The sequence below is a fragment of the Falco biarmicus genome, chromosome 2 (genome assembly GCF_023638135.1).
Source record: "Falco biarmicus isolate bFalBia1 chromosome 2, bFalBia1.pri, whole genome shotgun sequence".
Classification (NCBI taxonomy): domain Eukaryota; kingdom Metazoa; phylum Chordata; class Aves; order Falconiformes; family Falconidae; genus Falco; species Falco biarmicus.
In genome coordinates, this window is record NC_079289.1 from 34,256,154 (window position 1) to 34,278,894 (window position 22,741).

General features: G+C 35.8%; 1 protein-coding gene across 7 annotated transcripts in view; it reads right to left on the reverse strand.

The window, feature by feature from the left end:
* Positions 1 to 22,741, reverse strand: part of NAA16 (N-alpha-acetyltransferase 16, NatA auxiliary subunit) — a 78,872-nt gene that overhangs the window by 20,427 nt on the left and 35,704 nt on the right. For 4 of the 7 annotated variants that reach the window (XR_008820463.1, XM_056329904.1, XM_056329902.1 and 1 more), the window contains 2 exons: positions 20,679 to 20,774; positions 16,982 to 17,088 (listed from right to left, as the gene is read on the reverse strand). The exons of 1 other annotated variant lie outside the window; for it this stretch is intronic. Coding sequence is in view for 4 of the 6 variants with exons in the window: in XM_056329904.1 (XP_056185879.1) it covers positions 16,982 to 17,088; positions 20,679 to 20,774 (203 nt within the window). In the remaining 2 variants the exon portion in view is untranslated. Of the gene's footprint in view, positions 1 to 7,203; positions 7,376 to 16,981; positions 17,089 to 20,678; positions 20,775 to 22,741 lie in introns of all 7 variants that reach the window. 2 more of the 7 variants (XR_008820462.1, XM_056329903.1) reach the window with 2 other exon arrangements.

Below are 22,741 nucleotides of genomic sequence, written 5' to 3' on the forward strand. Positions count from 1 at the left end.
AACAAATCAAACATCTCTGAATGAGATGAGAATGTATTTGAAAAACCAACTCCTAAAGATAAAAAAAAAAATATCTCCTTTAATAGCAGAAAAGTATGTTTCAAGGCTGAATAAATCAATCCCTTTGTTTTCATCTCAAAGTACAATTAAATTTTGACAGTATTTCCCATAACCAATATTCTAAGTAGTGGTATTTGAACAAAACCTCTGGTTCCCTGAGTAAGAACAGTATTCTTTATTCAGGAGAATGGGATGTAGTTGAGTTTGACACCACCTTTCTAGCACAGCAGAAGAGGCATCCACTAGACTTGGTAAGAATCCTTATGTCTGTGCGAGAAATTAAAAAACAGTCGTACTTTTCAAAATATCTAGAAACCACTTGTGAATTGCTTTGCTACAGAGTACCCAAATGAAACTGCTGTCGTGCAACTTCAAAACCAGTCCTCATCATCTAGAAAAACGGGATACCTCAAGACTGATTGACAATCTAAGCCTTTCAACAGCAGCCCAGGCAAAGTGTTTTCCTTGGGTCAGAAGAAAACCTTGTTGACATTAACAGATAAAAGTCCTTGTTATTAGTTATTAGGAGTATCTTTTACAAGACAGAAAGTACTATCTAGTACACACCCTGATGCAATACTCTAAATGCCCCATGGGAAATGGAGCAGCAATGATAAAAACAGTCCATAAGAGTACTACATCAATACTTGAGGCCTTTTCTATGAGATTGTACCTAAGAGAGAGAGAAGCAGCTGCTGACAATGTGCAGAAGAGGTATCAATGGACCCTGAAAAGTATTTATGAACTTGGTACCAAGTAAATTAAGATAGAAAAAACCAGAAAGCAGTTGCTGGTTCAGTTCTGGAGAAGGCCTTTGATGACAGCATTTCGAACAGGGTTTGCAGCTTTTCTGCAGTGCACTAATAGTACTAAACCACCCCTTTCTTGAGTTGTCTCCAGTGTGAGTCCATTTCTGAGACAGTGGTAATCATTCAGACAGGCACACAGAGCTGAACCCACAAAATAAAGAGGAATACTATAAAGAATTGGTTCCTTGCTTTTCTTTTGAAGCTATGCTCTCCACACCATTCTAAACAGAACCTTTCCCAGCAACAGCTTAGGACTGAAAAAAGCTCTGATACAATGATGGCACAAACAAGAGCATCTTCTAAAGTAATATTTCTTGAATAATTCAGATTCAAAACTCCCTTTGCTCACAGAGGCACCTTCACAGCCTCCCTGAAAAGGATTACTTGATTACTTGTGATGGATGAGACATACAGCTTGGCAAGGAACTTGTACCCCCTTCTCTAGGCCCCTAGAGACACTGTACAGGAAGATCCTGGGTTCAGAGCCAATTAAGCTCTGCCCATGTGGTGAATCTGCAAACTAAAGTCCCATCTCTACAAACACAGATGCTTATATGTGAACTTTCAGGCCTGAGAAGTATTTATGGATGGTAGCAGAGGCAGCACATTTCTGACGATTTATTGTATCTAGCACAGCCCCATCATGTGATTAACAGTATTTCAATCCAGGGCAGCACTCTGACCATACCTTTCTGGATGGAAACACTGATGGGAAGGAAGTTTCAAAAAAAAGCAGCTGCCAATAGACTCAGAAAGACAAAAAGCTCAGAAATTCAATTAACCACATCATGGAAAAAAGGGCAGGTGGGAGGGAAAGGCAGCTACACGTTTTAAAAGAAGTTTTTACTACAGCCCAATGAAGACAAGAAACATCTTAATCTATAGCCAAGAGGTGATTTCGCATGAATTGAGATTTGGTTTTTAGAGGCAGCAAAGAACAGAGCATGCCAAACACATGAGCCAGCTGGCACACTTATACTGCACAAAAGGTCTGAGTTCAGGCTCTTCCAGTGTATCCACACAGGAAGGTGTATATGGGCAGCCACCTAAAAAAGTTCCATTTCCAATGGCTTACTATAAATCTATCTAAAAGGATATCTAAAATCACATTTGTAAGCTTATACAGTTCGCAGAAGTGTTCATCAAGGTGTACAGGGATTTTTTAAGGCACTGTTCCTCTGTTATTTAAAAAATGTCCCAACTAGCTACTTTGAAACTTAAGATACTGACACTCAGATTTATGATGTATAAAGCAGGTGGTGTAGGGTATGCAAATGACTCAGTATTTCCAATTTTACTCAAGGCAGCTACACACTAACTTACTTGCAACAACTTCCTTAGTCTCACTTGAAAAGTTTCTGCTCCACAGCTTGTTATACAGCTGATAAGAGATTTACGCCATCCATTAAGTTATGAACCACAGAACAAGTCCATAGAGACTACTCACATAAAATACTCCAATTGTGACAAGATATTCAGCCTCATACAGAGAATTTCCATTGCTTACATTTTAGTATATGGCTAACATCTAAATTAATCAATTAAAAGTTATTTTACCACCTCATGAAGCAGCCTTCAACTTAACACAAGTCTCCTTAAATTTCTTATCTATCTTTAACATACACAGATGCCAAGGGTTTTTTTCTGTAAGAAGCCTTACTATTTTGTATAATACTTAATAAAAGTGTTGATTTGAAACTAACAGCTGTTCAGATGTAGGTGCATTTCTGTTTTTAAGTTTATTGAGCTGAGCCATCAATACTCACTCCTGCTTCCCTAAGAAAAGCACTGGTAAACGTATGCATATGCTATGTATGCATACACAGGGGAAGATAAAAATCTGTCACTTGCACTAACACACACATCTTAAGGGAAGTTCCAGTCATTTTAAATTGACCTGAATTAGAGTCAATGACCAAAAAAAATAATCAGTGGGTTTTCATTCAGATCTGTTCCTTGAATTCAGTCTGCTAAGCAGCTGCACAGTCTTGCACCCCTTTTGGTGGAAACCTAGATATTCTACAACTTCAAGTAGGCATTATAACACCTTTCCAGTCAGCTTGCATCCAACCATCTTGACGCAGCTAGTAGAAAATTTCTATTAGTTACTTTTTTGTAAAGCTAATTCTATGGTATCATGGTTAGTCACTAACTTCAGCGTTTCTCAGTCTGATAGCTAAGCAGACACAATTCTTGGGAATTTCACCAAAGAGGTACCAGCTTCTAAGATCTGGCTAGCCACAAAGCATTAACTCTGCAGTACCTTTTTAAAACAAAACAGAATAAAAAGAAAAAAAAAAACCTAACCCATTCCACAACCCTGGAAAGTTACACATTTCTTTTGTTCCCTGATCATCTAAGAAATCAGTTACATTTTGAAAGCAACAGAGAAAGTAGCCTTCTATTAGATATGTTTCTTTACAGCTGATTTACACTCTAAGGAAGTTCATGTTTTGGTTTATTGTGTATTTTCATAGAAAGAATGAGATACAAAAGCTTTATTATCTTTTCAGATTTTTCTTTACACTTACCTCCTTACAACTAAACACCTCCATTAATGACTTATAATCACTTTCAAATGTGAAATACGTTCACTGCAGTGTCAGATATACTCAGAATTTAAAATGCACTAAAAATCAAGCACAGCTAGAGCTCCTCACTGCCTTGGATAAGGTTTGGAGGTGTGCCTCATGACACACATCAACTCTAGTAAACTGCAAGTCTTCATGAATGGTACAGCTGCATTGCAGTAAGTTTGTGCGTAATCTGTACACACTTGACTATATATATACACCATCAAATCCTACTCTGATTTAGCATCGGAAGATAATGCTAACTTGCTGTGCAAGTGAAGATTACTGCTGCTGTCCATTGCTGCTAGCACTGGTAACAGCTACTCCCGAAATAAAACAAGTGATACTTTTTTCTAGTGTCAATACCATCGATGAACACACAAGCTATCTGAAATACTAAACTCCAGAAGAAAAAGCTTGATCCATTTATCTAAATCATTTTAGCTTGTATTTGTCATTCAAAAAATACCACGGTATTTAGACACTTGCTCAGCTGAAACAGCATGATTTCTTTTTTAGGGCATGCTATGTACTAGCATAATGAATTTGAAAGTTTATAGTACAAGTAGCATTTGAGAAGCACTACAAATGTTTTGTAAATTTTCACTGAACCATGCAACATTTCTAGTCATATGTGACTGTGTTAACCAGTTTTTGTCTCAAAAAGCTGCACTGGAAACATATTTTTGTCCCATATGTAACGGGCTTTGCACTTGCAAGCTCTTTCTTAGAGAACTCTCAGCTAGGGAAGCCTGCTCGGTACACCAGCTTTGTAGAAAGTACAATACTCAGGCAGAATGGCAAACCAGTCCCAGAAAGAACATTCTTCATAAAAGACTTTACTGCTGCTTTGGAAAGGTCTAGTACACATATGCTTACATATTGAAAGTACAACTGCACAAGCTCCTTTAGAGCTGTGCAACAGTATTAGAAGTACAAGATCAGTCTCATGTTATACAAACCAAACTTTAAGTAGGATAACTATAAATACAACAGTCAGCCATGAATTTTAAGTGCTTCAAATATGACAAGTTGAATATTAAAACAACTCCTTTAAAATTATTTTAAAAGAATACTCCTTGAATATCTTTATAAACAAACTGTTAGGGCATCTATTTGGGATGGAAAAATATAGGATTCATCCAGACTTGGAAAGGTGGCCTTCAGGGAGATTGCTAGGAAGAGTCATAAATGCTCAAATCTTTTCCATAAAATATAGCATCTTTCCATTCAGAAAGTAATAAAAGTAGGACTAGAGTAATTAAATATTTTTTCAAATTCAACTACACATCTAGCTACATTATCAACCCAGTGAAGTTTAACTTCCCTCAAAAACTGAAGGAAAGTTCAGTGAAAATGTATATTGGCTATAGGTGCAACAAATACCCTGCCCATAGTAAAGATACAACACCTAAAAGTACAAACATTAGCATTCAGCTGTGTCATAAATATTAACTAACTTGACAGCTATGTTCATATCAGATTTCTACATAATTATCTTTTTCACAAGTGAAAGCTAACACAGATTAGCTGTTTACAAAACTGTCAATGAGACACAACTGGAAAACTTTTGTGCAGAACCTAGAGTTCAGTAGGACTGCAACACTGAAGTCAGACCAGATTTACTGTCCCAGAAAAAAACTCTCCCACAGTGGTCAAGCTGCAAAATGTACAACACAAAATTTTTAAGTTTCTTTTCTGATGTTACACTTCCAAACACTGATCTTTCACTGCATTTTCAAAATAAGCTATAGAAACTCAACACAGCAGTCTACTACTGAAGCCTGCACATATTCAGAGCTTACAAATGTATCTGTTATTTCCAATTACACACAGAGAGACTTGTAGAAAAAGTGCATTGCTTAAATGTGTTAGACATTTTTCATCTAGGGATTAGCCCAAAAGGATAAACAGACTATAAATGGGATATTATTCTTACCCAGACATAGTTACAGACATGACGGAGCCTTATGAAACACTTTTACAGGCAGATAGTCATGAATTGGAAAGTTGTGCTAGAAGAGCACTTCATACTCAGGACTGAGGATCTGAAGTCTACCCTTTTTTTTTTTTTTAAGACTCCACCCCACCTCAAATTAATTTACACTTAATAGTGAACTGCAAGTATCTGTTAAAACAGTTGACACTTTCTTGATATGAGTGTAGTATAGAAGAAAACCAATACTAAAATTCAGAGGTGACTGGCTAGCTCAGACTTCTTGTTCTCATAGCAGTCCTTTGAGTTACACTAAAAACAATGCGTTATAAGGCACAGATCAAGGAGATGCTCTAAAGGGACAGAAATACAGATAGCAAGCAACACCATATAAAGTATTTTGCTATACACTTTTTCCTGAAGAGTTCTTCCCTCATTTAACATACACCAGAATGAATGAAATAGGAAAGAAATGGGATAATATTCTACAAAAGTATTGACACCCACAGACTATTTGCTTTCAGTTTCATATTGCCTTAAAATCTGGTTCTGGATGTTTTCTAACATGCTGAGCATTCCACAACAACTGAGCTCAAAAAAAGCTTCTGAAGATAAACCTCCCTGAAACCTGACTCCTGGGCTATATGATCAATGCCTGGAGAATTTGGCCTTGACATCTTACTGCCTGTTTTAATATGTGAAGTATGGATTATACTTCCTCTATTGTACTGTGTCAAGACTAATAACATGTGAGATGTGACTTAAGCCACAGCATACAAGAAAACTGCCAAACAAAAAATTTGTCATACCACAGTATATAAACACACTTTGAAAAACCGTATTCTTACTATTAGAGCATCTGACTTTCCAGTTTTACTATTACTTCTAATGATCCAGTCATAAAACTGTTGACACAACGGAATAAGTTAACAACAGCAGTACAAGTCTGTACTGAAAGTTTCAAGACACTCATAAGAACACAAGTTCAGAGCAAACCAATGCTCTAGCATGTCACTGTGCTGATCACACAAGTGATTTCACCAGCAACTGTTTTTTTGAAAGCTTTTGGACAAGCCTGGGGACTGCACAAAAGAAAGAAAATAGTATCATACGAGCAGAGCATCAGTAGGAGCAACTATGAGCAGAGATGAGAGCATTTCTTGTGGGTCATCAGATGGGTATTTGGATCAGTTATTCCCAATGTAGACCACTCAGACTAAAAAGCTCTCATGATAAAGTAGTTCGTAAGTCAGCTGCTACACTTGTCGGCTCTTGGCTTATGTGTTACCTCAGGGACCCAAACTGTCAGCCATCAACGTGTTTTACATTACCTATTCTCATTGCAGAGCAGAAGCATCCTACCCCAGCAGTATCTAGAATGAAGTTATTCGTCCTTCTCCTTCCTCCACTTACTTTAAAATTTCTTTACTTGTCCTTAAGATACAGTTATATAGCAAAAATGCTATCTTCTCTTATGAATGCACCAGTTGTTAACCAGATCTTGAACAAGACCACTTACCAGATTTCCCCTCGCAGAGTTTTAACTCAGAGACACTACTTTCTAAAACTGGAACTGACAGAATCAGTATGAACTAAAGGCTATCCTTGGTCAATCTTAAGAGTTATTTCATCTTAAAGTGTAGAGAGATTCCTAGTAGAACTAATGTTTTTCTCTTCCTTATGTAATCCACCAATAGTTCACAGAGGGCATCTAACTACAAAAAGTTGCAACTTGCTTTAATTCCTTTAGCTTTCCACATAGAGAAGGAAAAATGCCTTCTTTCCTGAAAGGGTTAAAGAAAGATCTTCACTGGAGACAGCCTACCTTCCTGCGTAGACAGTCTTACACCTTTTTTTGAGACTGTTGTTTCTGATGTTTCTTCCAGCCAGACATTTTCTCTCATCCAGTATTTCCTCACAGTCTCCATGTTTTTAGTTACTCAGATAAAGGGCACATGTGCACTAATGGCGAGCTTCAATGGAATCAACCAACGTACCTGCAACACAATCGACGCAAACCTTGATGTTGACTAATTGAAGATCTTCACTCTTTGGACTTTTCTCTCATGGATAGAGAGACCACTGTGTAGGGGGAACCAAAGAGTATTCCCAAATACTGCTCAAGTACAAAGAAAATTTCTGGGTAGGAGGTGGGGGTGGCGTTTCAAGATCTCTCTTTTGTGAGGAACAAAAATAAGGCTGTTCGCAGTTATTTCTAATACATCTGGACAGCAGCTTACAGAATGTGAAAGTTACTGTATCCCATGCAATTGCTTATAGTTCAGGTTATTAGCTTCCAGCAGAAACATTCTGCCAAGAGCCATGGCTATATTCACCTTGAACAGTAACTTTGCATGAACAACAAAATCCATAATAATGCAGTGGCACTCCTAAACACAAGTTTTTGCTTCTTGATTATGCCAAAAAGACTACAGCTTCTTTCTGAGAGAATATGTATTGTGCCAACTGTGTGAATTTTACTCAAGTGCAATGATATCAACATGACAAATGCTGTTTAAATAGCCAAGTATACTTGCTATTTAGAAACTAAAAGCCCCATTAAAAATAATAATAATAATAAGCCTCCATGCTATGTAGCAGCCTTTTTAAATTAAAGGTTTAGCATTATAGAAAACTCAAGAATGGCTACTTTGCCAATACTCATTTTTTAGTAACAGCAAACTTCAGAAACTAAAGCACTAGGCAAAGAATAAAAACTGTAAAACCACTTGTAGCATAAAAGATGAAAAGTCCAGTAGCTAGATAGTAAGTCTACACTAGAGAAAAGGATTAAGACATTCATATAAAGCGGGTGGAAATGTACACACAGACTGTACTGTGAGACATTTTCCTTGTAAATGTTCCTTGTTTCTTAGCATGTAAATAAAACATACATACAGTCACACTTCGAAACCTTTCATTTGCACAGCAGTATATGAAGTGGTTATGCCAAAGGGTACCACAAATCATGAAAATGAAACCTTTCATACTGTTTTCGAAGTATCAACTCTAAGTAATAAAATCCACTATATTCACATTTTTAAAACCCATGTTTTGTTTAGATAACATTTCAAAGTTCTAGAGGAAAGCAGGGTATCTTGTTAGTCAAGAAACCCCAAACTAGAAGCTCACAAGTTTCCTTACGCAGGATGAAGCTTCCTTTTTTATTACAGCATCTCCTGCTATCCTCCCATATATCTCACTTGCTTAGAATTAACGCATTTTAGTTAATCACCTACAATTTTTACTACTTAGTTTTACTACTTAGTCCATGGTTAAGTGACAAAGCAACAAATTCACCAGTATGGCAAGATCAAGAAAATCAAGAAAGTAAATCTTCAAAGGCAGTAAAAAATATGTTTTGAACATTTACATTTTTAATGTTCTTAAGTAAAAGAAACTACTTTTTCCAGAAAAAAGCTACAGTTCTTCAAGACACACTACCAACATTGGCCCCACTACACATACGTATCTCTCTCATTGCATGTCAACTTTTTCTACATCATGTGGGTAGATTTTTCAGGCAAGAACAACAACAAATTTTTTTCACACATTGAATCCAACCATCTTTTAAAGACTGCCACTGCAGAAATTATTTGTTGAGCAGCTGCACTTTTAGCTAAATACAACATATTCAAAAAAACAAAAACGAGTATAAATTTAAAGCTGTACAGATTCAGAAACTGGTACTCAAACATCTGCACTGTTCCTTCAGCAGAAGTGGCAACCAAAGGACAAGGGTGGCATGAACAACTGGGAACATCGACCACTGTCCATGAATCAGGGCCCTTAGATAACCCATTTTGACTTGCATGACACGCACATACTTGTGAATCAGTTCCTTAAGTAGCATCATCTGCTGGAGTCCTACAAATTCCATCCCTATTACTCTCACCTTCAACACACAGAGTCTACAAAGATCAGTGAAAGATACCAAGAAGATTGGAATAGAAGTATCACCATACCCAGTGTTTGTCTTGGTGCTAGTAGATGAGGGAGGATGCAGGTTGAGAAGGAAAAACAACCTAGTAAGTACCTGCTTGGGACAGTCTTCCTCCCAGAAAGAACAGGTATCTGCTGTATCTGCAGATTCAGTGGATGAAAGGCACAGTTTAAACTGGGGATTTAGTGTAAACATCATCATGATGTTTAGCAGTGTCTTCCTTTTCTAGGTAACTTTTCCCCCCGAATTCTTCCATTTTGCAATAGAAATTACCTAAATAAAGTTAACATGGGGGAAAAAAATCCCAAGAAACCAACATGGAATGAACTTAAAGAGTTTTGCAGAGCAGCAGGACATTCAGAGGGATCCCTCTTGGTGTCTTGAACAATAGCCAGACCCAAAGAGGAATTGTACAAAACAGACACAAGCTGGTATTTGAGAAGGTGACTGAACCCATAGCCAAGGCACATGTGTTTACTGTCAAATCTCTGTAATAGTTCCATACTGTAAAAGCTGCTTTAAAATCAGATATTCTTCAAGAGAACCAGGAGTTGCTAGCATTTCTTTTAATATACAGAACAATTTAGGTTGGAAAAGACCTTTCAAGTCAAACTGTTAACCCAGGACTGCGAAGTCCATCACTAAACCATGTCGATACGCACTGCATTTACATTCAGCAAATTCTAGAAACACTTCAAGTCTATAGTCATATTTTCCCCATCTTAGTTTCTTCCTTCAATTTAGCAGCCATACATTAATGTAGATAACTAATTAAAATTTGATTAACGTAGATTAAAGTATGTTCTTCTGAAGACTAAATTTTCTATTTTTGACAGGAAACAGCAAATTGTTTCCAAAAGACAGATAGCAACTACCTAAAACCCACTGCAAAAGTATCAGTATTATTCCTCTCTTTTATAAATACTTTGGTAAAATCATGTTTCATAACACATGCTAATGAAATTACTATAAACTCAATCCAACATGTACAGTTTTAGTAATAACTTATGCAGGAAAGTGGGTGAACTTAATTTTCTGAACAGAGACCTGCTTTTCACATTTTGTTTGTGACTGTTTTGCTACATGTAAGAGCCATCTCCCTGCACTTGCTCCACATGAGAAGCATTTAGGAGTCTGATAGCTGTTTCAGCAACCCAGAAGTTAGCTAACTGACACACCAAGTCAAACACACTTTCCTTACAAGACACTACAAGGACAAATAAATATTGAGCTCAAAATGCAGTAGGTCTGTTCCTTAGCAATAGTAACCTGTATAGGAAGGCCTCAGGTCTTGTTCAGACCAGTCTTTTCCTTTCCCTTCTCCAGTCCTAACAAGTAAGTAGAACCCGGTACAGTACTTTTTACTTTGTGAGCTTTGACTTTTATGTAACCACACTTACCTTGCACTCTTCATCATGACCAAGAGTTTTCATATTTAAAAAGCCCCTGACTGTATTTACAGCATTCTCTAGAGGCTACCATATAATAAACAGAAGGAAGACAGCCAATTTCTTCACAACATACAGTGGTATTGTGGTTTAACCCCAGCTGGTAATTAAGTACCACAAAGCTGCTTGCTCACTCCACCCTCACCCAGAGGGATGGGGAGGAGAATCGGAAAGGAATGTAAAACTCGAGGGTTGAGATAAGAACAATTTAATAATTCAAATAAAATAAAAATGAAAGAACAATAATAACAAGGACAACAATTACAGTTGTAATGAAAAGGGGAAGGGAAAGAATAAAATCCAGAGGGCAAGAAAGAAAGGAACATGTGGTGCACGATGCAACTGCTCACCACCTGCTGACTGATGTTCAGTCAGACCCCGAGCAACGATATGCCCGTCCCAGCCAACCCCCCAGGTATAATGTATACCAGGCATGATGTCCCATGGTGTGGAATATCCCTTTGGGCAGTTTGGGTCAGCTGACCTGGCTGTGTCCCCTCCAGCCTTTTTGCTGGTAAGGGCTGAGGAACTGAAAAGTCTCTCATCAAAGCCAAAACACAGCACCGCACTAGCTCCTAAGAAGATAATTAAGTCCATCCCAGCTGCAACCAGAACATATGGCTACTTCAAGTCATGTGAAACAAACGATTTCCATCGTTTTCATCACAAAAGTGGTGAACATTATTCTTCCTATTTTTTAAAAAAAATAAGAACAAAACCATCAAGATAGTGTTTCATCAAATGATTTCTCTAATATGTTTTAGGTAAAAAGTGATCTATGACTGAGTATCAGCAATGATGTACCACTGAACATAGTCTATAATAGCATTACAAACTTGTTTTGAATGAGACACTCCGGAAAATACAGTAAGACTCAGTCTGACAGTCTCTACTACCTTCTAATAGATCTTTTCTTCAGTTGGAAAGACACAGAATCTGGCTGTGTACCAATGAACTCTACATAAATATCCCCATTCACTCACACTACCTGTAGAAAAATCACTTGCCAATACTATAGCAAATAAAAACAAACATCTTTTCCGTTGGCCTTTGTCCAACACTTCTTTTTGCAATTCAGTGCTCCCCTCTTTTTTTTTTTATTTCAATATTAATTTTGTGTTATAGCATGGTATAGGAGTGTGCTCAGGATACTGAACCACTGACATTATTCTTTTAATTATACAGTATTTTAATAATCAAAAGGTCTATCCATGGCACATTTGATCAAGTTTAAATGGCAGTACAGTTTCTAGGCAAAAGACAATTGTTAGCTCTATTTCTTCAAGCATCTCACCTTTCAATCTCTATTACTTCTATCTCCTCCAGTCTAGGTGGTTTGACAAAGAGGAAGAGTCAAAAAACAGTTCACATGCTACTTAACAGACTAGCCTAACAGCAGAAAACCTTAAGAATCACAAGCTCATTTCAGGAACTTTGAAGGATTAAAAAATTTATTGGATAACTCCCAAAACTAGGGAGAAAAACCACTAGATCGCTGCTTTGCAAGCAGTGAAGGACCATAGAATCCACATTTGGATCTTGCTGCAGAAGCATGTACAATAATTTATAGCAAAGCAAGCTTAACACTTTCACCCTCTCCCTATCAGCTTCCAGAGTTATTCCGAAGTCTGTCTTAATTAACACTGAAATATAATTACCAAATCTCAGTGAGTTAGCAGCTCACTCCAAGAAGGTGACACACAATATTGCTGAGACTGTGATGAAACATCCAGCTAACCTGTTTATCCCAGGTTTCACCACACCGTATCTGTTACCTTCTCAAGTATCCAAGTTTCAAGCAGTCAGCAACTCATGAACAGTTTCCTTTTCAACCCAGTTCTGCAGTCAAAACCTCTGCACATATCACAAACTGAACAGAAGGCCAACATGTATGATTTTTTTTCTGCTCCAGAATTTTAGGGGAGACAGATTGCATAACATAATATAAAATACACTTTAACTCATTACAGACTTACTTATTAGGGAATATTTTACCTCAAAGTAAGTTTCTGAGAATGCCAAAAAGCAAAGCTGTACATAATCTTTCTTTACTGAACAGGTATCAGATCCTCATGCCTTCGGTTACTCAAAGAAAGTCTTCCAGAAATAACCTCATTTTTTTTCATGAAACAAACAGCTTTACATTATCGTACTACGATGTCTTTCACTTATGGCACTTTTCTATGACTTAACCCAAACAATTTTAAACAACAGTTCTACTTTAGGTGTGAAGGAAGACTACAAGCATCTTTCCTCCTTAACCAAGATAAAGCTTATTTATTTTAGTGAAGTGATAAAGAACCAGTTGTACTCCACACCTTTCTCCACTTAATAATGGCACAACTATGTAAAAAAATTCCAACTAGATACCCGAAATAGTCACATCCCCTCCATCCAGTCAGCACTTACTTCAGTTTTGGGTTTTGCTGGGACATTTATTTATTTCCAGAAGCAACTGCTATAGGTTCCTCAATGTTAGTTTCATAGATAGGAAGTACTCACATAATAGATACTTTGGGAACAAATATGAACAGTTCCCAACACACCCCAGTGAAACAGACTGGAAACATGGGTAGGCACCTTCAGGTTCAGGCTAGATCACCTATACTTATATCACCATAATATAGGTGCCTGTGGTCCCTCTAGAATCCAAACAGATCTATCAGATCTGCCTAGCACAGTCAAAAGGAGCCTTGATAGCTGTTCAACAGAACCTGTGTAGGAAACTACTTAAGGCAGTGAGCTGAACAGTTCCCCATGTCCACTAACCTAAATTCACATGCCTGAACCTGGAATTTAATGGCATTCCTTGACTGTGAAAAACAGATTCCAGAGAATCTGGGAGAAAAAAAAACAGATTTCAAAAACTTTCAGTTTGAAAACATATCTGCCTAAAACAATTCACCTACCAAAGAAATAGAACCAAGAAAACAGAACTACAGATAACTACTTCACTGGTCTTTCTACTGGATGATAGTCATGCCATATTTAATTTGTCAGAAATAATGCTTAGCATACAAGAACTATACTCTTTTGATTTAATCAAATACACTGAAAATTATTATCTGAATACAATATACTCTTTATAAGCTATGCAAAGATAATTCTAAGGGTTTTTTCCTACTCCTATAAAAACAACAAAAATACTGCCTTCTCTGTCTTCAGGACCCTGTATTTAGACACAGCCTATTGATCTCCAATTAAGTCTTCGATAAGAATTCAAACAACAAAACAGGAAATTTCAGTCAAATATCAGACACGCTTCTAGTTTCCCTAAAACAACTCTGTGTAACAAACATGTAAAAATAGTACCAGAGAACAATTTGGTCAAACAATTCCCAAAACAAAATGAGTGTAGTTGAAAGAAAGAGTTAAATGTAACATTTGGCCAATATGTAAATTAAAAATTACTCCAGTGTATCCTTGGTGGATTTGATTACTTGTTTGTTGAGCTATTTACCTTTCCAACTCCTTAATTGCTTAAAGTCAAATGATCAAGTCAATGCTAACAACTAAAACACTGATAGCTGATCATCAGCTGACCATCATAAAACACAGCCAAACTTTAAATCCTTAAATAGACAAAAAAATCAGAATTTTTACCACCTTATTTTCTGATGCTACTTCTACAACTTACACAAGTACAGCAAATCTGGTTTAGATCTTTATCCCACAGTGTCTGCATTAGAATACAAAGCATAACTTCCAACCTATAACCTTGGAATTTAGAGTCTAAGCAGTGTAAGTACTGAAGAGTTTCTAAAACCTCCCTACATAGTCTTTGTTATGATGTGGGCAAGTCCTAAAGCTGTGCAACTCTTATCTGAAGACAGATTTCACTCAAAACTGTTAACTAATGTTAGTAGACTAGAATCTGGTTTTAAATCAAAATATGCCAGCAATTTTTATTTAACAGTTAGTATCAAGTACCAACTTATAGCAATTAGTTAAACAACATTTTCCTGAATACATTTGACAAACATTTGCCTTCTATAGAAACATCTTTTTTTTCCCTTGCCCTCTCGAAACAGAGGAGAGATCATTATTTTTCTTCTAGAATCAGCTGCTCTTTTGGTCTTCCAACTCTGGTATAAAAGGTGTTCCTTTACACCAAAATCTTAAGTGATACCTACTGAGAAATAAAATCCTCATCTTCGCTGCGCAAGTAAAGCTATAGTTGTTCCCCCATTATTCTTCTGTATTCTTACAGGTATCAAATTCAGTAATTTCCCTTTTCCATTCCTATGTATAAAACATTACAGCATTATTTTTTTTTATCTAAGTACACACAAATAAAAACTTATTTTAATATAAATATTGCTTATATCACCTTTTTCCGCAAAACCATGGTTTATGAAAGATCCAGGACTCACCTGGAGTTCTAGAAAGAAGGAACTTTCTTGGCTTAAATACTCACACTTTCATAAAATCCCCGTATCTACGCCACTTAAAAATGCAACTGCAGTGGACGACAACAAATTACACCTGTTTCCAAAGAAATAAACAGGGAACTGTTCATTCCCAACCTGTAGAAAAGTCAGTAATTTGCTTGGTATCTTCTAGTAGGCATAACAAGATCCCGCCTGCACTTCTCTATTTTCAGTCCAAATATACCAGTAATTTATGTGAGAAGCTAGTTAAGCACAAACTTAGCCAAGCTAGATACCAAAATACAAGATTTTCCTGAAAAGTGTAGCACACATTAGTTTGCCATGGTTCTTCTGATTTTAGTCTGAGACTAGAAGTTTCTCTTAGTTTCAGAGATCCTTCTGTTACACTGTAGTTAAATGAAAACCCAACCAAGTGAAATGCAGAAGAGACCCTGTCTTGGTAAGAGGACAAGAAAGAAGAGGAAAAAACTTCTGTAGAAGTTAGCAGCACAAACAAATCCAAGCATATCTGGAAACCGTCAGGCTCTTGATTTTAATTTTAATTACTTTTTAGGATTAAGTTGGCAGTTCTGAGTGGCACTGATTTGATACAATGAAGATAACTAGCAGCAAGACACCCTTCCGGATAAGTTTGCCCCTGAACACTGTAGTCCTGATTTTTTTCACCCATCACATCAAAACCAATTAAGTGCTAAAAATCTTTGCATACACCAAATGACTTCATATGTATCTTTCAACTTTTAAATTTTCATCCTTCAAATAGCAGAGATACAACTTCCACAGCACTGACTGTACCTCTGTCTATAGTCTGTTCTGTTCTATGATCTGTGTATCATCATTTTAAAAATTTTCATCTAGTTTCAAAAATTTACATTGAAAAGTATGCAGTAGCAATAGGCACTGTAGAAAAGCTTGTCCTATACGATACCAGAATTTACTAAAATTATGTCAACCATGGAGATAACAGTAAAGACTACATTCTCCAAACAGAAGTGTATTGAAAATTTCATGTTAGAACAACTAGGAAAGAGACTCTTAGAAAGAATAATTTTAGTCCAAAGGAATATCCACTGCTGGCTGAAAAACTGCATCATGTTTAGCATTTTTCCAACTAAAATCGCCTCTTCTTACCTAGCCAAGAATGGATCTGAATAGCCAGAGTTTTCTTGCTTGTAGCAAAGACAGCAGTGTCTGAATAGACTGATGTTTATCTCTACGCATTTTAGTAACATGCTTTAGTCTTAACATTTATTTTTACTATACCTTACTGACAAGCTTGGAACGAAGAATTGCATTTGAAACAATAGCAGTACTAATGTTACACAATTTTGCCAAAACTGTGTAGAAGTGCGAAAGTTAAAACACTAAACTTTTAGCTGAAGACTGAAGTGGGAAACAAGCCTTTGTGGTAAATACCAATGTATGCATGCAATTTGGAAATGTATGTAAAACAACCAGCATTTGTGTGATATTTTAAAATTACTTCTGGTGACATCATAAACCATAAGTTGAAAAAACCCTGACATACCTGCATTCAGAGTACACAAAAATAAAGTTATTATCTTTGATTTCTCAAGAAATTTAGTGCATTCTACACCAACTTCAAGCATTTTGACATCAACTGTCTTCAGAAGGGAAGCTTCATACATATTAAACATCATCAAGTGATCATTCACATGTGACAAAATAGCACATTCAGGAGAAAAATGTGGAGCAAGTTATTGGGAAGTTACAGGAAAATCTATATAAAAACAATTAGATAATCTATCAGAAATTCAATATAGATAACTTAACCAAAACCAAATAAATACTAAATTTTACCTTTTCTGGATTGTAATATAAAGATTTCAAAGTGGTAAACAAGGGTGGGCAGCCTTTACTGAAGTTAACCCTCAGGAACTTATCCATTAGTTCTCTAAATTTTTCACCTAGAAACAAAAGTGTATTTGGTTATATGTCAGTGATTGCAAGTGTTATATAAATATAAGCACTGATTGCTGTGCAACTCTGGATAATAGAGTAACTGAGAAACTGCAACTGAAAACCCTTAGGTTTTCATCTTTCCTGTTATTTAAGAGTAAGGTACAAATATGCTCTGGATAAAAAAAGATCAGAGTAAAATGCTTAAATTGCTGGTGTTTAGAAGACTGCTGACGAAGACATGGTAACAGTCCTCAAACCTGTAAAATCTATTAAAAAGGGAAAGTATTAAATGCTGACTACAGAAGATGTAGCAAGGGCTATTTAAACAAACATCGGAAAAAATTATAATGGTTAGCATAACTAAGCACTGGAATGGATTACCTTGGAGATCTTGTAAAAGCTCCATCATTGGAAGTTTTTATGATTTAAGTTAGACAAATGTGTGTTAGGAATAGTGCAGATAAAAATTATCCTGCTTTGAGGAAGAAGAATGGATGAAATGAACCCTCTAACTCTCTTCTAGTCCTACTTTTTATGAGTAGGACATGACCTCTGATGATAATATGATTGTTTCTGGAATCAGAAACAGAATAGAAGACTGGGTTTCAGAAGGATAAGCACCATACAGAATCACCTTTATCAAAATACACTGGCAGAAAGCTAAAAATCTTATTTTGTTTTCAAGTAAAAAATTACAGTACTCGCAGCTTATGCCACCTTTCTGAGAAATGCTGTTTCCAAAAAAAAAAAAGTTTGTTTCAATTTTGTGCTTGGTTTTGACTTTTTTTTTTAATTGGTTTTGTTTGCTTCACATAGGGGTGAAGTTGCTACTTCACTGCCTACTCTGCTGTGGATTTTCCAAGTCTTTAAGCAAGTAGTACACTTCATATAACACTAACAGACACATAAAACTACTGAAATAACCTTCAACTGATTAAGAACACACTACAAATTTGATTAACAGATTTGTTTATAGAAATTCAGAAAATGAAGATACTACTGCTTTGTATGTAACATTCTTATGTAGTTCCACCAGTTCTTAACTGTTATCGGCACCGTTACTAATAAAAGTAACTCATATTCTTGCCTTGCTGTACTAAAACAAACGGCTGTATACAGAAACTCTTACTACCTGTGGCTGGGGATCCATAACTGGCCTATAAGCCCATGCTTTATTACACTTGGATTAATTAAAACTTGTTTTCTCAAGAAATACAAGAAACCCCTCTATGACAAAAAAATCCATCTCAGTTTCTCAATTTCTTCTGTTGAATTATTCTAATTTATATTCTTGATGGAAGAACTGTAATTTGGAATTAATGAAAGCAAGAGGTGTGTTTCCAATTACGTACATATTTATTTATATAAAGCAGAATAACTTTAAAACAAAGTCTGAAAGATGCAAAACACACAGCTAGACACCCACCTATGACATGAAGCCAAGCTCAAAATTTAGTCTGAGGCACAGGAAAGACCTGTCCACAGCATCAGTGAATCCACAGCAGCATAAACAAATCTAAAAATGAATGGCCAGACTCCAACGCTCCACCCTCAATCAGTCTGAAAATTAACTGTAACAGCTTTCCTCCATAAAGGTGGTTTCCAGCTGGATCAGGGAACTCATTTGTATCAAATACAAGGTTATTAAGAGCAATGCATGGCAAGGTCTGGGAAGGACTACTCTTTCAATACAAGCCTGCACTTTAGAGTATTTTAAGCCAATTCTGAATCAACGAGTGTCGGTTGCAAGCAACTGGGCACACTGGAACAGCAACCTCATTTAATGAAAAATTCTATGCTCTTGAAGTTTACAAATACAATTCTGCAAACAAGTTTGTTTCTACACCTTCACATTCTTACTATTACGTTTTGCCAACAGAAATTACCTGCTGTACTTATAAACACCAGAAAGCACTTAGTAAACAGGTTCATTTTTAGAGGATCAAAACCAGTCTTATACATCTATGACTGATAGAAGCTTAACAGACTAACAGAAACACAACTTTTAATTTAGTAAAATTCTTATTTGTTATGAAATGTTGCAGAAAGATATTTTTCTTGACTGATCTAATCATTAATTTTGCTTTCATTTAGACTACTGCTATAGCAGGAACAACTAATCCTTATTACCAAGCATATTTCTATTTCAACAAATATTAGCTGTGAAACTACACTGTCAGGTATGATAAGGTAACCTAGTGCAAAACACACAGTGAAATAAAGTCAATGGCAAGACACACTATTATTAAAGATATGGAAAAGCGTTCTGCAAGTTATTTCCTGGTTTACTATGTATTAGCACAACAATTTTATTACAGCAGAAAAACAACTGCTTGTCACCTAGCTTTTCAAATATAGCTGAACTGCCTTAAAATTTGCCCTTGTATCTTCAAAAAGACTGAAATATCTGGGATTAAGTAAAGCACAAGTGCTAACTTCAGGACTAAATCTCTTACAAAGCAATTAACATCTTGTAATTTTACATAGGAAAGGTGTATGCACATTCAGACTCCTGAGCAAGAACAGAGAAGCAGACTAGCTATGCACTGTAGCATTTAAAGGTACAACAAATGCAGTTCTCAGTAAATGAACTAAACTAAAGAGTAACCTCATGAAACTAAAAGCATGAACAGTTAATGCTGGGAATTTGCAGCTGAACTTAAGAATTTCATAACACTAAGATATCTAACCTATGTACTTCATATTTCTTTCCAAAAGTTTTCTACTGGAGTTACAGCAGTTTGACAGCTACATACCAAGCGGTAAATCCCATAAAAATATCCATTTCATTTAGCCTCCCTCCTTCTATTTTTGAAGATCATAGCTCTCTGTTTTAAAAAGTGTATACATATTCCCTCCAGAACTCAGGATATTTGTGCACTGTATTTCAAAACAACTTCTGAAAGGACAGTTACTGAAAGAACTTAGCTATAAAATTAAAAATAAAATAATTTGTGCAACATAACACTGCAGACCTTCTTTTTGTTCCTATTCTTATTATCAGCACACAAAGTTAGTTTATGCTGTAGATTTAAGTTCTAATAGTTCTGCAACAAAGTGGTGTACACCCAGTAAGGTATTCAGATTCATAAAAATAGATTTGGTGTTTTCTGTACAGTACAGAAAGTGTTAGGAAATTCATCAGTCCTATGCTATTGTGATTGTTATAGACATCCTTTACACCCAGTCTCAGGATCTATAAATTATGTTACCTTACATATATGTGTATTACAGATACAGAAGCAGCCTTTTACCTTTTGTTCAACAAAACACCCTCTACCTTTTAATTTACAGTTCTTAACTTGCATGAATCAGAAAAATTATGTACAAGAATTCCTGCAACCTATATACATTCTGTACTATAGTTTCATCAATACAAACATCCCTTAGTTTGTATCACCATATAAAAGCACATGAACTTACTCTGTCAACTCTTAAAACATAAATAATTTTGTGTATTCCAAGAGAAATGTGAACATCTGATTTGTGTACACGTACAAATAGGTATTAAATGCACATTCAACAGCCTGATAAAAAAACTTAAGAAAAAACCCAAATAAAAAAACTATTACAGAACAGATATGCAACTTGTTACCTGAAACAAAGTTTAAAGGTAATCTTCTAGGTGAAACTGCTCTGGGATGTCTTTTACTAACTTCTTCATAAATCTGAAGCCTCTCTTCTAAAGTGCCTATTATCAGTAAATATAATAAATATAAGTAAAAGAGATCAAAATCTATTCTTGTAAGTGTTTTTAAATGTTGAGAATTAATTTAGCTAGGCTTCTTATACAGTTTGGATTTGGAACAATTTCAACACTTCAAGCCATTTTTTCCAGTTAACCATAGACATTACTGTGTAAAATTGTGTACTGAAAATGCACTGTATGTACAATACGCAACTACCAGAATTAATCACTGTAAGGATAAACTGCAAACAGGACAATTACCTTGCACATTCAACCATACAGTGCTACAGTTTGGTTCCTTTCAGTTACACGCTGGGCAGACCCATTCACACAATAATTTTACATTCATAGCTTCAATTAACTGCGTTTTTTTACAACACATCCATTACTGACATACTTAAAGCATTCAAAGAAATATATTGCATTTCTAAATCATAGGTATACAAATAACATACTAAACAAGCATGCCTTAATAGGTCCTCTGGTGGCAGCAAAACCAGGACACAATACTGCCAGTGTAAGTACTGAGCACCAGAATGCTTTACAGCTTAGGGTTTAACAAAAATAAAGCTACTTTAAAGATTTTCTTCCCACTCCTCCCCTTTCCCCCATAATATGCTTTGGAGCTCCAATGTGGTTAGAACTGAAATAAAACTAATCTGTTGCTTTGAAAGATGATTTTCACATATTTAGGATCAATTTTGCTTAAATATTATTAAATTCATCAAGCAATTTAAATAAAACTGAATGTACAGATCAAGACTATGACAACATATATTCAATAAATACATTTGTTTTCCTTTCATAAGAAAAGCAATTTATCTTGTCACTGAGCTCAGATGTTGGGGAAGGGGGGGGAAATATGTTACCCAGTGGCTCCAAGAGATGTAGAGTTCTAAAAGTTATACTAAAATAATGTTTGGATTGGAACTAAAGCATATAAAAGCCCTAATTGAAGTCACAAGTTGGAGCTCCAGAACTTACCATGGGGGAGGAAATAGTCCTAAGACCACCTAAAAAATAAAGTAGCATTATTAGTTTTATAAATTAGTACAGTTTTAATCTATATAGGATTTTAATATGTCAAATAAACTGCTGGGTTGGTTCTTTATTAAGAACTACACATTTTCATTAACATATTTATTACATCAAACAGAATAATCAAGTTCTTGGGTACTTTATCTTGAGAGACAATAATCATGTTGTTCAGCTCTATGGATACACTAGGAAAACCATTCAAAGAGCAACATAGCAACAGGCCATATTCCCAGATCTTACAAAGCCCAACTGTAAAAACTTTCTAGAAGAAAGCTGGTTGAGAAATATAATGCAGCTAGAATAGCTACAAATAACAAATACCCTTGTGGGCTTATGATTTATGATGTCATCAGAATAACTCCAATAAAACTTCCACTAATTAGTGAACAGTGAAATACAAGGTAAACATTCCTGTGTAAAGGTAAACACTTGGGACACTTGCCACTGCAAACCCCTTATTATGGTATAAATTGTTGCAATATTGTAGTTTAAACAAAAAACAACCCCCCCAAACAATTAGCTATTTTCCTGGCAAGACAGAACAGTAACACTGTGAACTAGCACTGGAATAACAAAGATCTTGTATTTATCACCCTTTCCTCCAAAGAACAGTCAGATTTAAAAAAAAAATAAAATCTTTTTTTCAGATGGCCTATCTTTAAAAGGCCATCTGAAACAGGTATTTGAGTATTTCTCCACATGCCCATACAGAGTTACCACCTAAACAAGTTTCACAATGACAATTTTATGTTGTGGTGTATGATAGTAGTCTGATAATCAACTACTAGACAGGAACAAATTGCAATTTGGTTTCCAAGTTCATGTGTGGCAAGGAAATGTTCTTTGTTTAAGCAAATGCTACCTTCAGCTTCAAGAGAAAGACTTGCTGTTGGTATTTTCATGCATACAAGTTTTTCAGTGAACATTTTTAA